Source organism: Malaclemys terrapin, chromosome 10 (genome assembly GCF_027887155.1).
Source record: "Malaclemys terrapin pileata isolate rMalTer1 chromosome 10, rMalTer1.hap1, whole genome shotgun sequence".
Taxonomy (NCBI): domain Eukaryota; kingdom Metazoa; phylum Chordata; order Testudines; family Emydidae; genus Malaclemys; species Malaclemys terrapin.
Window position 1 is genome coordinate 39334016 of NC_071514.1, and position 17956 is coordinate 39351971.

At 46.0% G+C, this 17956-nt stretch overlaps 1 protein-coding gene across 2 annotated transcripts; it reads left to right on the plus strand.

Moving 5' to 3' along the window:
* The first annotated feature begins 2282 nt into the window (after positions 1–2282).
* LOC128844593 (cytochrome P450 1A5-like) lies at positions 2283–12266 on the plus strand. 2 transcript variants are annotated; one of them, XM_054042468.1, is made up of 8 exons: positions 2283–2555; positions 4926–4936; positions 6106–6970; positions 7538–7664; positions 8202–8291; positions 8381–8504; positions 9276–9362; positions 11272–12266. In XM_054042468.1, the coding sequence occupies exons 1-8, from the start codon at positions 2283–2285 to the stop codon at positions 11576–11578; spliced, it is 1884 nt and encodes a 627-aa protein (XP_053898443.1). In that variant the 3' UTR covers positions 11579–12266. The 2 variants fall into 2 exon arrangements, with proteins under 2 accessions (XP_053898443.1, XP_053898444.1); XM_054042469.1 differs by lacking the exon at positions 4926–4936 and having other exon boundaries at positions 2467–2550.
* The last annotated feature ends 5690 nt before the right edge of the window (positions 12267–17956 follow it).

Here is a 17956-nt window from a genome sequence, read left to right on the forward strand (position 1 = left end):
GTGGCTGCATCAGAAGGCTGCCCCCTTGTCCCCTCCCCAGCACAACCCGGGGGGGATAGGGAGCGAGGCAAGGCAGCTCCTCCCTCCCTGCAGGCTACCCGCACCCGTCAGGGGGGCAGGACTCCAGCCCTGCTGCCCAGGGGCCCGATCCTGCTCCCAAGGAAAGTCAAGGGAGTTTTGCAATCGACTTAAAAGGGAGCAGGACTAGGTTCTCAAGGGAGCCAGCCAGGTTACTTTCCATTAGCGCAGCGCATCCGCCACCCTCCAGCCTCTCCCCCTCTGTAACCGGTTTGGTGCCGGGACTTCGGCTGAACCTATTGGAGTGAATACTCCGTGGGCCCGATCCTGCCTCCCGCGGGGTGTTTTTACCCAATGACTTCAGGGGGACCCGGATCGGACCCTGCATTAGCTGACGATATTGCAGACGCGCCTACTGTACGTTGTCTCTCTTTCATTGCCCACTCGATTTAACTGCAAATTAAGAGAGACCTGGCTACTGTGGAAGCAGCACCTGGCTGTGCTGTCATCTCCTCTCCCCCCCCCCACGCGTGATCAGAGCTGCTGTGGCTGCTGGGAGCTTTCCGTGAGGATCGGGGGCTTCCCACAGGTTGCCCATTCGTGCAGTCCCCTGCTCCTGCTAATCTGCCCTTGCTCCCTCCTGCCACGTTGCAAAAGGTGCCTTTGGAACAGTGACCTCCCCTCCCCCTGCTCCACCGCCTCATCCCCCTGCAGCTCCCCCTCCCCTAATGCTCCCCAATCTCTCCCGGCTTGTTTGCCCGGGGAAAGTGGTGAAACGGAGCCAAAGCGCTTCTCACGCGAACCTCACCAATCTTTAACTTCGCCCGGCTCAGGGGCAGAAAGCTGCTGCCTGAACAACGTTAACCCCCTGCGTTGGGCGCACAATCCGGCCCCTCTTTCCCCGGCCCCCAACTCCCCGGAACCCTCGCTCCAGGGCCAGGAAAACTTTGCTCCCCAGTGATCAGGGATGACACCCCTACTCCGCAGCCCTGGGATGAAATGGAGCAGTGCCTGGGGCAAACGAAAGAGGAACAGAGCAGCGGGTCCCCTCCAGGGTGAGATGGAGGGGTGGGGGAAGGTGTGTAAATGGGACTTTCCTTCCATACCCCCGCTATGAAACTTTCCAAGTACGAACCCTACTTCCCAAGGTTACTGTCTTCGCCTGGGCATGTTACAGACGCTATAGAAACACACGGGATGTGGCTCTGCCTCTGCCCCTAATCGGCTCAGTGGCTAATTAGTGGGTATGCCCCAGCCCTCGGGATTTTAGGAATCCTTTGGCCTGGCTATCAGGCCCCCGCTTTTCTAATAATAAAAGGCATTTTCACGTCGGCTTTCTGCTCAACACCCTCCGCGCTCCGCAAAGGCAACGCGGGTCAATTCTCTTTACAGTTGCAATGGTATGAATATTTGGCCCCTTCCGAGAGAAATCAAAGAACAATGAGGTTTCTCCTATTCACTGGGGGCCAATGCCCTGTCGGGAGAATGTCCCTTGGAGCAGAGCAGACGGTCAGTAACTTCAGGAGAGGAGGACACTTCTGGGGCCACTGGCGGGGGAGGACGAGAAGCGAAGCGCTAAGCTGTTTGCGCTAAGGGGAAGGGTGTCTGCACAGAGATCGCCCGAAGAAGAGCTCTGTGTAAACTCCAAAGCTTGTCTCTTTCACCAGAAGTTGATCACAGTGACAGCCGCTGGAATGGCACCCCCGCGCCATGGGGGGCTGGGGGGTTAGGCTAGTGACTCCCCCCCATCCCCCAGGACTGCGCCGGGCAATAGAAGCTGTCGGGCACCGCTGGCGCCAGCCTCTGCCCTGGATACTGATGTGTTGCTGTACAGGGTTGTTGGGGTGGAGGGGTAGGACTGGTTGGGTATTTTGCGCACCAAAGCCACCAGGCGCATTCAGCATTCTCGGAAACACTCTGAGCGGAGCTCCTGAAGCCCTCACGACTCCGGGCACAGAGATGCCCACCTGACCCGACCTCCTCCCCCTCTGCCAATAAAGACTCCCCAGCGCTAATGAGCTCAAGGACGAGCAACAGCCGAGACCCGGGGATTCGGGTTTCCAGAAGCAGGATGGAGGAGTCGCGCTCTTGCATGGACTGAGCCAACCTCCCCTTCTCCCGCGCTTCCTCCAGCAGGCGCAGCGGCCTCAGCGCTGGAGAGCCCCTGCTTCTGGCACTGCACTGACATCTGTCTGTGCTGCTGCTCAGAGCGAATCCCTGGCGCTCTCCAGGGATCCTGTCCATTGCAAACCGCAGCGGTTGTTATGATGGGGATGGAGCTGCTAGTCATTACTTTGCAGTTGGAAGATTTGTGCACACTTTTGTCACGTGACGGGAGGATGCTCGGCCAATCAGGGTGCAAGGAGGCGCATATAAAGCTGGCAGAAAGTGTCACTTCAGTCAAGTTGCTGGGGAGGAGCACCTTGTATCTCCCCACACACACACAAGCCGCAGACCACGGGCATCTCCAAGCTGCACCCAGGAGCACCCGACTCCTTAGAAGAGGTCTCCACGGCAAGCTGGGACGCACAGGTACCGCAGGCTGCTTTCCCCCGTTCCCCGTCTCTGCAGTGCTTCTCTGCAGATCCAGCCGCAGTGTAAACGCGGGGGGGTGGGGGGTGGGCTGATAAATGTGTCTGTCTGGTGGCTTTGCACATATAATGTAGAAAAGTCTTCCCCGCTCCCCCACTAGTGATAGAACTTCTTAGGCGCTCAAATTACCTGGAGTCCTGAGCTATCGTGTGATGCATTATCAGGTCAAGCTAAAAACTGTTTGCAGAAAATCAGAGTGGAACCTAATAGCTGGAATGATACCCTATCCCCCTGAGCATGTAGCTTGCAGATGAAATACCATGGGGTCAGTTATAACTCTGTCTCCCACATTCACAAGCAAGAAGTCATGCAAACAGTCATCTCCAACATCCTGCACGGATATATCTTTGGCAATAATTAAGGGCCAGGTCTTGCTCCTGTCAAAATTATTAGCAAAACTTCCATTCAACAGCAAAAGGATGGAGCCCTAAATCTTCTGCCACTGACTTATTTGTCTGGATGGGAATCTCATCAGTTAAGAGCACTCTAGCCAAGCTGGGTTTGTATGTGTGGGTGTACAATAGGAGTTTTCCAAAGGGTTCCCATATTAAGGCTCTGACCTCTCTTCCTTAAGATTTGGATGAGTAGGCAATATAGGATGCTTGTTGGGGGGGATGACTCAAAACCTAGACATCTTCTATAGAAGGAACAAGAAATGTAGACAAAGGGAAGTAAATAGTGTCTGGCAAAACTGTTCTAAACCCCACAAATTTGCTTTAGATCAATTCAGATGGTCTGATTTAAGTGTCCCCAAAGATAGGACATTTAGAAAGGAGGACATCTTATGAGATACCCTTATTTTCAGATCCACCTCTGCCCACTGTGCCTCGCTTCTGCAGGGAAGCGGTGTCTTCCTTGGGAATTGTCTGGCTTCCTTGTAAGGGTGAAAATCCACCGCTTAATGTTTTCCTAGTCTCTAATAATTTCCTTTCACTAAATAATTAGGAAGACTGTTCCTGTTTTTGCATGAAATAAGCAAATGTCCATTCAGTGATGGGCACAAAAGTCCAGTCTGGGTTTCCTGGTGACTTAAAAAAAGCACCCCCCACCCAGGAGAACTGACCCCTTTTAAAGAGTCTACACATCATCTCCTTGTTCTCAGTGAATGAGCAGACTCTCTTCCTTCAGTGTCAACTAGGAGATGGAAAAATCTGGACTGATTTCCTCACTCACTAGCTTATATCTCTCCCTTCGTGGAAATGAGAGGCACTCCCTCCCCTATGTCAATCTTTAATGGGTGAATAGTGACACTAACAACCATACTGTGCTCTTTGGAACTGATAAGATCTAGTGTGTCAGAAACAAACACATGAAAGGAATCGGTGTCTAATCTGTGCGCTACTATGTACTGGTGCTGTAAATAGAGAGACTGCTGCTCATTCAATAGACCCTTCTGGAGAGAGGCACACACTAGTTATAACGGAGACTCTTGACTAAAGCTGAACTAGGCTTTGCCTTTAGATTGCACTCCCCCCCACACCTCCCGGCATAAAGAAATGTGGTGTGGTCATACTAAGAATTTTACAGAGATCTTGATAGCCCCATCTCTCCCTTCTACATGTGCATATTCCTGGTGATCTTAAACTGAGATCAAACACTAAAGTCCTGCATCCTGTGATACTCTCAGCAAGACTAGAGCCAGCAGACCCAGTGTTAGGGCCAAATTTTAACTTGGGTAACTACCTTCTATACCCCAGAATTTCCCCTTGGTAGCTCCAAGTCATTAAGGCACCTTCTCTTCATTCCCCTAGTAAATGCTGGTATAATGCTGCCACAGCCTTTTAGGGAACCATGATGTTCCACTCCAGAAATGGCAACATTTCAGCAATGAAGTTCTTCTTGGCTATTCTAAGGAAAACCCTGCATGCATTCTTTAGATGAGCTGGGGTGGAATGCTACAGGGCTGGTGACCCCTAGAAAATCAATAGGACTCACTAACCATATGAATAAGATGAGGAGAATTTGGCCCTGTAAGCAGGTCCCCATTCAGTTCCTGGAAACCCTGCCAGGGTGAATTAAACAGCATACATAATCCATCAGAGCATCTGTATTTCTCCCTTGTGTGCCAAGTGTAACACCAACTGAATATAGCAGCAGCTAGGATTCCCCCTCCTGCGCCCTGGTTCAGTCTTGTATACGGCTTGCCTTCTTCTCCCGGCTATCCAGCTGATGATAACTCATCAACTCATCAGGTTCTCTACAGATCCAAGCGATCTCTTCTAACCTTCCAAACCTGCTCAAACTACCTAACTCCCTCCTACTCTACAGCCCGTACGCTGGGTGCTCTATCTAAGGGTTTGTCTACATAGGGATAGAAAACCCACAGGTGGCCTGGCTCAGCTGACTCAGGTTCTCAGGGCTCTGGTTCCAGAGCTAGAAACTTGCTGTGTAGATGTTTGGGTTCAGGCTGGAGTCTGAGCTCTGGGACCCTTCAAGGGTGGATGATCCCAAAGGTCAGTCTCTAGCCCGAGTCTGAATGTCTACACAGCATGTTTTAGCCCCACAAGCCTGAGTCCAAGTCAGCTGACCTGGACCAGCTGCAGCTTTTAGCCCTGTGTAGACATAACCTAGCGACCAGGGAGCTAGCTTACAACAAGCTCTGTTTATAACTGTTTAATGGCACACTGTCATAGGCATGTAGTATGTAAAATGTTTTAGGATCCTTTTAAAGGCTTCTATATAAATGTAAGGTATTATAACTCTTGGGATGAAAGGAGCAAGATCTCTGGTCCTGGGATCATTTAGGAATAAAATCAGTGGCAAGTTTTTTCACTATGGTCATTTAAAGTAATGTGGTTCAAGTAGAAATAGTCTCTGGGAAATAGATGTTGCAATGAAATTTGCAACTGCATCTTGATAAGAACACTGTGTAAATTAGAGTTAAGGCAATGAATATTGTCACTTAGTGCAGAGGTGCTGGAACTTGGGGGGGGGGCAGCAGAACCCTTTGGCTTGAAGTAATTTCCATCATATACAGGGCTTACCGTTTTGTTCAGTGGCTTTCAGCACCCCCCCCACTATAAAAATTGTTTCAATGCCACTGACTTGGTGAAGCTACAAAAGCACTGTCTCTGGGAACCTGACTGTACAACATGTAGCACATAATGTTTAGAAAGCAACACTTACATGTCCTATCCTATCTCCTCTTTGGTAAAGATCAAGGGGATTATTTTGCTGCACGTACATTTATATATCTTGTGGGGGTGTTTAAAAGGCAGTGATGTCCACAAACTCAGTGACTGAATAAACCCCACAACTGCAAAGTGGGAAAATCAATGGGACAACTCACAGAAAAGTATTACTCAGTCTGAGTACAGGGCATCATAATGTAACCCCAAGTAACTTGCGTAAGGTCATAAAGCAAGTGCCCCAACCAAGATTAGAATGAAGGTTTCCTGACTGCTAGCTTTATGAAGTAACCATCAGATAACACTGCCTTATAACCTGAGATGCCTTCTGGACTTTATCTCATACCTTTCTTTTGTTTAATTTTAGGGTTCTTAGGCCCTTGAAGATGAAGGCTGCAATGTCACTGGTGGGAAGCCAGGGCATTATCTCAGTCACCGAGATCCTTATTGCCTTGGCTGTCTTCTGTCTGACGTTCATGGTCATCAGATCCTTCCGGCAGCAGATCCCCAAGGGTCTGAAGAGGCTCTCAGGACCAAGGGGTTACCCCTTGATTGGCAATGTGCTGGAGCTGGGGAGCAATCCACACCTGACCTTGACTCAGATGAGCCAGAAGTATGGAGATGTGATGCAGATACAGATCGGCACCAGACCTGTGCTGGTGCTGAGTGGGTTGGACACCATCAAACAAGCCCTGGTGAAGCAAGGGGAGGTCTTCATGGGGCGCCCTGATCTCTACAGCTTTCGCAATATTGGAGATGGCCAGAGCTTGACCTTCAGCACTGATTCAGGGGAGGTGTGGAGAGCTCGCAGGAAGTTGGCCCAGAATGCCCTGAAGACCTTTTCTGTCTCGCCCAGCCCCAACTCTTCGTCCACCTGCCTCCTCGAGGAGCATGTCTCCAAAGAAGCTGACTACCTAGTAAGAAAGTTTCTGCAACTGATGGAGGAAGAGAAGAGGTTTGACCCCTATCGGTACATGGTGGTCTCTGTGACCAATGTAATCTGTGCCATGTGCTTTGGCAAGCGTTACAACCATGATGACCAGGAGCTGCTCAGTATGGTAAACCTGAGCAATGAATTTGGGGAGGTGGCTGCCTCTGGCAACCCTGCAGATTTCATTCCAGTGCTCCAGTATCTCCCTAGCCGCGCCATGAAAATTTTCAAGGATCTCAATAAGAAGTTTGACTCCTTTGTGCAGAAGATTGTTAAGGAGCACTACAGCAGCTTTGATAAGGTAACAGGCTTGAAGGTGATTCATTTGCATCCGTTTTCCTGCTCTGTCCTTCATTATCTGCTCGTTGTCTTTTCTCTTTTGATTTCTGGCTCACAAACAAATATCAGTTGAAGCAGAGGTTAGAGAAGAGGTAGTGGAGATCATGCAACATCTTCTTCTCTCTAGCCAAATAGCATTTCTCCCACCGAAACCTTACAAATTAAAACCCAATTACTTCTTACAAACAGACTATTTAGAGGCATTGATTGCTATATTTTGCTATTAAATGTTTTCAATTGATTATAACTCTTTTTTTAATCTAAGTTTCATAGCTGCTGTAGGAAGCAATATAGTCCTCTCTATTATCATAACTTGGGACAAATAGCATTATCTGTTAGCTAATAACTGCAGGGGAGAAAAGATTATTTGCATGTCTGAACCTGCAGTGTAATCATGCTTTGGAGTTCACACACCTGTGGCAACGAGGCACTAGACTTTCCTCCCTCCAGCAGTGGACTGTTCTTGTTTAACTGCCTTAGTGTTTTGGAATTTGGTGCCCTTTACAAGCTATGGACTTTCCTATTTCAGGACAATATTCGAGACATCACCGACTCCCTGATTGAGCATTGTCAGGAGAAGAAAGTGGATGAATCTGCCAACATTCAACTCTCTGATCAGAAGATTGTCAACATTGTCAATGACCTTTTTGGAGCTGGTAAAAATACTTGCATTCAAATCCAAAGCAATCCCAGACTTTTCTGTTCCAATTTATCTCCAGGCCTTTGATTCATGCGACTCTCATTCTGAGGCATAAAGGATACTTCCGTTGGCTACTGTTAGGAGCAGAGCAGTTAAATTTTTACAAACTGAAAGCTTAGAAGTTCTTGAATCAAGAGTCTTTGGCAATTCAGTCCCCTGAAGAACTTTGTAGGAACTGTAACCATGAAACAAGTTCTCAAGAGACAGTTGTGTACTGCTGTTTAGTGTTGACAATCCAGAGTTCGGATGATAAAGCTACTAGAGATGGATCTGAACTAAAATTTTGGGTTCAAATACCCTTGAGTTTAAGTTGTGGCACATCCACATTTTTGATTAATCTTACAGAGCTGACCCAAAAAAGTGCACTGATACTAACATTAACAACTTGCAAAATTGGCCAAGAAATGATGAAAATCTAAAGTCATGGGGGTGTAAATTTCCTTTGACTTGTCTTCACAAGATGACTAAATGCTTTTCCTTTGTGTCTGTCCAGGTTTTGACACTGTGACAACTGCGTTGTCCTGGAGTCTCATGTATCTTGTGACATATCCAGAAATTCAGAAGAAGATTCATGAAGAATTAGGTAGGTTCATGTTTTGTTATATACAGTTTCAAGGTCCGTGTCTCAAAGGCTGGGTTCCAAACAACTTCTTCCTCCACTCTAATCTGTAGATCAGACGATTGGCAGAGAGAGGAGACCCAGACTGTCAGACCGGCCCATGCTGCTTTATACAGAAGCTTTTATCTTAGAGATGTTCAGACATTCCTCTTTCCTGCCCTTCACCATTCCTCACTGGTAAGTCCTGTAACTGTCAAGGCTGGTTTGTGCCCTTTTTTTGGTGCTGCTCGGTGAGACTGGTCTTCTGACTCAGCCCCCTTCCTGTGCAGACTAACACCAAATTCTTTACCCTGTTATCACCTTAACCACCTCCCGATATGAAGCCAAGTAAACCATACTCCTCTGTGGGAACAGTGCAAAAGGCACCCTCCCTCCTTAAGATGAATGGGGGGGAAATACTTGGCAGCACATTTGAATTAATTATTCAAACCCTTCCTGTGACTGTACCTATACATGGGAATAACTCCAATCCAGCAACTGATGTGGCTGTATTGATGCAAAGGGTGGCTTTAGTTGGGGTTTGTATCTTTGTAGCTGCACTGGTTGTTGATTGCAAGCTACTGAATCCCAAGTAGAGTTAGTTTCACTTCAAACCCTGCAATTCACCTGATGCAGGGCCATTAAGAGCTATCGCATAGTGTCTTAATGTTTTCTTCTCTTCCTTGGGAGAAACCATGTGACCTGATCACTTCAACAGGCATTTAATTCCTGTGACAGGAACTTTCTTTGCTAGTAACATGAGTTTGGAAGTTCTCCTCCATTTTCCAGAAATGTTCACAATTAACTCTGCAAGTACAAACAAGGATGGGCTATCAACTAACACAAGTCCGAGGAATGCAAATAAGATGTACAAAACAGGACACTTCTCTAGAACTGTCACCTCACTTTGATTCACCTGAAAGGGGCCTTGCAGCTTTTTAAACTTAAGACAACCCCTGTTTCTTTCAGCACAACGAGAGACACAGTACTGAATGGCTACTTCATCCCGAAGGACCTCTGTGTGTTTGTCAACCAGTGGCAAGTCAATCACGATGAGTAAGTTCAGTCAGACCAAATAAGATGGGTTGGTGCTAAAATTGTTCCAATGCCTCTATATCAATAAGCCAAATCTAGATGAGTCCTAAATGACTGTTCTGGATTATTGGGAATATGCTGCAGAAATTATTTCAATAGAAACCCTGTAAACAGGTTGAAGTTTCTGGTTGGGGTGGGGGGGAGAGGAGCGATCTCACTGAGGATTTACTGTATGACTGGTAAACAATGGGTCTTATTCTTTTCACTTACACTAGTAGAATTCCATGGATTCGAATAGAGTTCTGACTTTCAACCTTGTGAGAGGAGAACTGGGACCAATGTGGCTTTTAGATACTAATGTTTGAGCCTTTCCCCATACCCATATGCCACAGTAACTAATATTGTTCATACTGGGCCTGCTAGACTAACCTAGTTTAAGGAAAGCCATGCCTCACCAATCTTACAGTTCTTTCAGGGACTCAACAAACATTTGGATAAGGGTGATCCAGTCGATATTGTAACCTTGGATTTTCAGAGCTTTTGAGAAGGTTCCTCATCAAAGGCACTTAGGGCTACTTAGTTTCCTTGGGATAAGAGGGAAGGTCCTCTCAAGGATCAGAAACTGGTGAAAGGGTAGGAATAATTGGTCAGTTTTCACAGTGGAGAGGTGAACAGCAGGTCACCCAAGAATTTTTACTGGGATTTGTGCTATTCAACATATTATTCTGGAAAAGGGGGCAAAGTGGCAATTTTGCAGACAATACAAAATTATTCAAGATATAGCCAAAGCTGAATGCAAAGAGTTAGAGGTATCTCACAAAACTGGATGAGTGGGCAACAAAATGGCAAATAAAATCCAACGTTGATAAGTGCACAGTAATGCATATGGGAAAATCTCCCCTCCCCCCCAAATTAGATGTTACCACCAAACAAAGATCTAGGTGCCACCACAGATAGTTCTCTGAAAACTTCCATTCAATGCACAGCAATGATCAAAAAGACTAACAGTATGTTAGAGACTATTCAGGAAGGGATAAAAAATAAGATGGAAAATATCATAATGCTGCTGTATAAATCCATGGTGCACTCACTCCTTGAATACTGTGTCCATTTGTGGTTGCCCCATCTCAAAAAGGCTATAGTAGAACTGGAAAAGCTTCAGAGAGGAGCAATAAAGATGACAAAAGGGTATGGAATGACTTCCATACCAGAAAAGACTAAAAAGATTAAGGCAGTTCTGCTTAGAAAAGAGATGGTTAATGGGGGAGGATATGACAGGTCTATAAAATCATGAATGGTGTGGAGAAACTGAATAGGGAAATGTTGTTTATCCTTTTACGCAACACAAAAACAAAGGGTCTCCCAATGAAATGAATAGACAGCAGGTTTAACACCAACAAGTGGATGTACATTTTCACACAACGTACAACTAACCTGTGGAACTCATTCCCATTGGATGTTGTGATGGCCAAAAGTATAACTGAGTTTAAAAAAAAAAACTGGATAGGTTTGTGATGGATAGGTCCATTATGGATGGTCTGATATTCAATTGGTTTTCCCAGGAAAATTTCAAATTATGAAACCTCAAATCATTTAAAAAAAAAATTTTGAGCCCATTAATGACTTGTTTTCCCCTCAGCTGAAACTATATTGCCTTTGGTCACTAACATAATGGGTTAAATTCATCCCTGGTGTAACTACATAAACTTTCAAGTAAGCAACACCAGAGCTGAATTTGGCACAGAGGATTTTGTTGTTGCAGTGCTAAAAGTAAGAGCACGAATGAATAGTAAAAGTGGTGGGATGTGAGGTTGAAAACTATTGCCATGTTTCACACGAGTCTGTTCTGATGCTATTCATGCTGAAATGCCTGCTTTGCTAGTAATCCTTCAGATGATGGTACAACTACCGTCTTCTCTTTCCATTTCAGGAAGCTTTGGAAAGATCCATCTACCTTCAACCCAGAGCGTTTCCTCAATGCTGAAGGGACTGAAGTAAACAGGGCAGAGAGTGAGAAAGTGATGATGTTTGGCTTGGGGAAGAGGAAGTGCATTGGTGAGTCCATTGGCAGGTGGGAGGTCTTCCTCTTCTTGACCACCCTGCTCCAGCAACTGGAGTTCAGCGTATGTGATGGTGAGAAGGCAGACATAACACCTCAGTATGGACTGACCATGAAGCACAAGAGGTGTGAGCACTTCCAGATTAAACAGCGCTTTGAAATGAAGAAATCTGGGTGAGCTGCAGATTCTCATTGCTAGGACACGGAGGGGAAATACAACATCACAATATTTTGGCTTTTGGAAACTACCACCCAGACTGCTTTGAAGGCTGACATGCTCTAGAGCATAAGATAATACAAGCCATGTTGACTTTGCATCTGTACTGACATAGTGGAGGTTCTGACGTAAATGTACTCTATCTGCTGCTGTCTATTGGCATTCAAAGACTGTATTACAAATGACTCAAAAATTGGCAAAGCCTGCCAAGTATACCCTGAGGAGCATGCCCTGTAGTGACATCTGACACTTCAATTAGCCAACTCCATCATTCTTACCTGTAGAAACAACAGAATCGGGCAACATGCTTTGATCATGCAGCTGATCTTGAGAGGTTTTACACTGAGTATCTTGAGTTCTCTGCTGAACTTCCCTTAACATCCCTGAGGTGTAGTCTTTTTATGACAGGCACCCAGGTTTTTTTGTGTGTCTTAGTTTAGAATAAGCGACTTTAGCCTAAGATTATCTCTGATATGTAACCAGCTGGCTATGGCTGTGAAATATATTGAATATAGAATCAGATGTATAACCTGTAAACAAAACACATTTTTGCAGCCATTATTTCTAATCTCATTGGCTCATCTCAGTTGTCTAAAGGTTTTGAGGAGAAACATAACCAGCCTTCTCTTAAATGGCTGGGATGAATAATTTTCAGATTAAGAGTCATTTGTGAAATTTCCAATCTATTTGTGCTGGCTGAAATGCATCTTTTGGCAGAGAGCTAGCTCAATACCCATGCACTACTTAAGTCTTATTTTGAAAGCTTGTGTGAACTTAAGTGTTGCAGAGAGGAATGTCACCTGCTGTGTGGCTGGTCAGCTAAATCACATGGTATCCTTCTCCCTGAAATATTTTAAAGAGGAGAATAGTGAAACATGCTTATCTTGTAAGAAAATTCATAAAACTGTTGGGATTTGTGAGCATTTCCTTTAATACTTGGCAATTGTCTGGATACTTGTAAATAACTCCTAGCAAACAACTTGATACTGTTGAACACAAAAATAATATTAATTCAGCGGTCTTACTAGACCAGATCTATTCATCTAACAAATACCTTTTCAAAGTCACAAGTTAAAATGGGTGAAAACAAAGGACAGACAGTGCGAGGGGAAACCAAAGACATTATTTGCCTTCAAACTGTGTATTGCTGCTCTTAAAACTAGTTTTTAGAGAGAATTGGTAATAGAGTTATATGTTCAGTCTAGTAAAAGGGGAGGAGGGACAGTAAGTGGGACTCTATCTTATACTGACAATCTCTGCTGCATTCCATATGTCCATCCAGAGTAGATGTCTTCATTACAAATAAAGGAAGCTTATGTCCATGCCCACAGCTTGCTTATTTTGTACCTGGCTGAAATGTGATCTGTATGTAATAGTTTCATTTAACTGATAAAATATCTAAGAATTACATGTAGAAAATCTCTGAAATAATCATTAACATGAGATGCTCTTGATTGTTGCCTGAAAGTCTGTGTGCCATAGGTAACTTCAACAAACTCAATCGCATGTTACTGATCTCTTCCTCATTTTCAGGGGCCTGATTTAGGCACTTTTGCATCCAGCTTCTCTGTTCTGATATCAACCAGCTGTTACCTCACTGTAGGAACAGTCCTGCCAATAAAGACAATGAGAATTTTGCAGTCCTCACTGAGACTAGATCAGGCCTTTTCTCTGCATACAGAGAATGTAGCTATATCAGGCCTAATCCAATACTTATTGAGGTCAGTGGGGAATTTTTGACTCTATGTACCATGAGCTATAAAGCCAGTTCAGCTCCTGCTTTCACTGAAAGTCAGGCCTAACCCTACTGAGATCAATACTGTTCCACTCGTATAAAATGGAACAAAGACCATAGTTTATGAATGATTGACTTTCACAGAATGCTTCATCCTTGTGTGTGTTCCCTCTTAGATACTTGTCTACGCTGTCCCAGCCGGTGATGCGTAACAATCCAAGGGATACATCTGCATGGTTCAGGGGATAGAATCTGGTTTGCAACTACTGCTCTGCACTTCCCTTTCTCTATGTATTACTTCCTACTCCCTGCATAGCTTCCTTCTCAAAACAGGCAACTCACAAGAGTGACTGAAACTTGGCCATAAATATAGACTGCACCAGGCCCTAAGGAGTCATAGTATATGAGAGATTTCTCAGAAAACTGCACATACACAGTGGCATCTAACTTGTACATGGACATCCTACTAGAAATGTGTGTACACATACTTTTTGTGGCTATAATTACATATGCCACCTTCTCAAAACCTAGCCCTTGATGCTATGAAAATGTCCATACAGATTGTACTTGTTCAGAGCCATGTGGGTTCTAGGATAACTCAAAGCCACTCAGTTGTTACATGAGACCCTGCTTTAATGAAGCTACCTGTTCCTTAAACAGGTAATACAACACCTTCAGTGTAAATAATGGATGTTACTTGTATTAACCCAAGGAAGAATGGGGACCCTGTGTATACTCAAACACATCCAAGCAGTGACACCAAAAACCACTACTGGACACCCTCAAGCACACTTACTATGCTTTAGTCTATCAACTCCAGAGCAAGTTGAATAGTAAAAAATAGTTGAACACTGTAGTGAAGAAAAGTGCTAAACTGGCCTCTCTTGCTGAAGAGGCAAGCCCTTTTTAGTCAGCAATATTCAAATGACCCCCAGCTAGTCCCAAAACTGTGTACAAACCCCAAAAATCCATGAATTTCAGCACAGTTGATTCCTCAACTGAAAATTCATTCCAAAAGTACATTATTCCAATAAGGTGAAGTTTTCTTCTGGATAGATGGTCTGTTCAAAGTCTATGTATCACCTGAGGTCCCAAATAAGCCCTACTTTGAGAACTGAGGTGGTGCATAAGCCTTGTGCTGGTGCCCTCTGTCCAGGGTGAATTGCACCGCTGTTGAAAATTTTTCCTTTGACTTCCATGGCTGTATGCAGTGTAGTTTTAGTTGGATATTAGAGAGGCAAGGTGGGGGAGGCGATAGCTTTTATTGGACCAACTTAATAAAATGCTTAAGAGTTGAATAAACTATCATGACTGTTACAGTTCCGAGCAACTTCACCTGTATTTCCCTGCAGTGGTCCAGCAAGGGTCTCCACTCTTAGGCCCCTGGTTCCTTAGATATTACCTCTCTTGGGTGGAGACTTGCGACTCTCTCCCTTCTGACCAGGGTATGTCAAGCTGAACAGTTCCCTGCCTTCACTGTATATTTCCCAGCAAAGACAGGCTGCCTAAAACAGGCCTGCTTACTTTCTCTTCAGAGACAGAAACAGCGCGACTGCTGCAAATATAAGTTGCCATCCAACTCTTTCTCAGCAAGCCTACTTTATTCTTAAAGTAAAAAGCATTACAGAGAGCACACTAAAAACAATAAAAGAACTCACATATGTACTAATAAGTAGGGCCCTACCAAATTCACGGCCATGAAAAACATGTAATAGACTGAAATCTGTTTTTTTGTGTGCTTTTACCCTATACTATTTCACAGGGGAGACCAGTATTTCTCATATTGGGGGTCTTGATCCAAAAGGGAGTTGCAGGGCGGTCACAAGGTTATTTTAGGCGTGGTTGCAGTATTACCACTTCTGGTAGCAGCACAGAAATAAGGATGGCAGTATGGTATTGCCACCCTTACTTCTCTGCATGGTACGGTATTGCCACCCTTACTTCTATGCTGCCTTCTGATCTAGGTGGCTGGAGAGTGGCGGCTGTTAGCCGGGCACCCGACTCTAAAGACAGTGCCCCGCTAGTAGCAGTACGGGTGGCAATACCCTACCATGCCCCCCTTATTTCTGCGCTGCTGCCTTCAGAGCTGGGCAGCTGGAGAGTGGCAGCTGCTGACTGAGAGCCCAGCTCTGCAGGCAGCAGCACAGAAGTAAGGGTGGCAATACCATACCCTACCATCCTTATTTCTGTGCTGCTGCTGCCAGCAGCACTGCCTTCAGAGCTAGGCTCTGACCAGCAGTCACCACTCTCCAGCTGCCCTGCTCTGAAGGCAGTGCCGCCACCAGCAGCTGCGTAGAAGTAAGGGTAGCAATACCGCAATCCCCCCTACAATAACCTTTCGACCCCATTCCCAACTTCTGGCAAACAGAGGCTAGGGACACCATCCCTGCCCATCCTGGCTAGTAGCCATTGATGGACCTACCCTCCATGAACTTATCTAGATCTTTTTTGAACCCTGTTATAGTCTTGGCCTTCACAACATCCTCTGGCAAAGAATTCCACAGGTTGACTTTGAGTTGTGTGAAAAAATATTTCCTTTTGTTTGTTTTAAACCTGTTGCCTATTAATTTAATTTGGTGACCCCCTATTTCTTATGTTATGAAAAGGGGTAAATAACACTTCCTTATTTACTTTCTTGAATTACTATGTGCATATTTCTCCAATGGGTGGAGGGGTAGGGTGGTGGCCTCAAAGGCTGATAACAGGGCAAGTTCATTACTTCTCCTCTCCCCAACAAGAAAAGGTACATGCAGTGCCACAACAACACATACACAATAGCCTTTTCAATACAATGTACCCAAAGGTATTAACCCTAATTCAATGAGGTTTAACTTAATTCAGTAAAGCTTATCTTAATTCCATAAGACTTGTTCAGAACTTACAAGATATTGTCAGTCTGTCAAAAAGCCAACATGACATAAAGAATATTTAATCCTGCTTCTTACCTCTGGAGGAACTTTGCTTGAAACTGAAGCTCTGAACAAAGGACTGAACGACCAATCCAAGCTGTGGATGTACTCCAGAGACTTGACTTAAGCCAGCAGTTTATTCCACCACTGCTACAAACCTGAACCAAGAACTTTGCCATTACTGTATGTAATTGATTCCTTTAACCAATTTTAACTTTCACCTTTCTTTTTCTTTCTTTCTTTCTTTCTTTCTTTCTTTCTTTAAATAAACCTTTAGATTTTAGATACTACAGGACTGGCATCAGTGTGATTTTTGGGTAAGATCTAAATTATATATTGACCTGGGTGTGTGGCTGGTCTTTTGGGATCAGAGGAACCTATTATTTGATGAGACTGGTTGTAAAGAACCACTCATCTCTGAATCCAGTGTTTTTGGTGGTGATATAAGAACTGGAATGCCTGAGGAAACTGCCTTTATGTTTTCTTGTTAGTCAGTGTGGTGAAACAGGAGTTTACTTTTGTGGCTGGTTTGGTATATCTTATAAAAGAAAAACCACCAGATCTGGGTTGTGTTTGCCCTATTTCTCAGCAGTTCATCCTGAATTTGGCATCCTCAGTTGTGATCCACTAAGACATGGTTACACCAGCCAACCAGAGGAAAGTTTAGAAGCAGCCAGTCAGGGCCAGGCTGAGCCCTATAAGACGGGCTGCAAGGCAGAGAGGAGCTGAGTCTGTCTCTGGAGCTTGAGGGAGAACGACTGGTTGCCTGTAGAGAGAAGTACCTGGGATAGAGCAGTGCTGGGCAGGGTCAGGCTGGCTCTCAGACTGTGGCCTTGATACAGGGTCCGAGTAGGTGCTGGGACTACGGAGAAGTGGCCCAGGGAAAGCAAGTAGCAGCAGAGGGGAAGGAGAGGCAGTGAGCGCTGCCAGCTATAGGATCCCTGGGTCGGGGCCTAGAGTAGCAGGTGGGCCTGGACCCTCTCCTTGCCCCACTGGCTGCCGAAGGAAGTGGCCAGCCAAAGGACTGCAGTTTGCCGCGAGCGAGGGGCTGGACTAGGGGCCTGTGACATTCCCCTCTGGTGTTATCCGGACTAGTGATCTGCTGGGTCACTCCAATCCTTGACTGTGGGAGCCAGCCTTACCCTACTATGCTGTGAAAACCCCCACTCCTGGGCTGTTCACACACAGCCTCTGGCATGTAAGCTAGGGTAATCAGATGTCCCAATTTTATCGGGACTGCCCCGATATTTGCTTGTTTGTCTCGCGTCCTGACCAATGTTAGGTCGGGACACTGGACAAACAAGCAAACGCTCCGGAGCCCAGAAGAGCTTGCGTCCCCCCTCCCGCCCCAACTCCGCCCCTTCCTCCCCCCATTGGCTCCCTCCCCAAATCCCCGCCTCGCCATTCCTCCTCCCTCCGCAAGCGCTGGAGGGAGGCCCCGGAGATGCAGGGAGCACGGGGCCGGGGTGAGTGAGAGTCCGGCCTGGTCCCAAGTACAGGCAGGACTCAGTCGGGCGGTAGGGAGAGTAGGGGGGCGGCCCGCGGGGCCAGGCGGCGGCTGTTCTCCCCCCTGGGCAGCGGGAATCGGGAGCAGCCATTGCTGCAGCTCCCACTGCCGTGGGCGGAGGAAGCAGCCGATGGCCAAGCTCGGCAGCTGCAGCTCTGGCGCCCGGGCCGGAACCCCCCAAGCCTGGG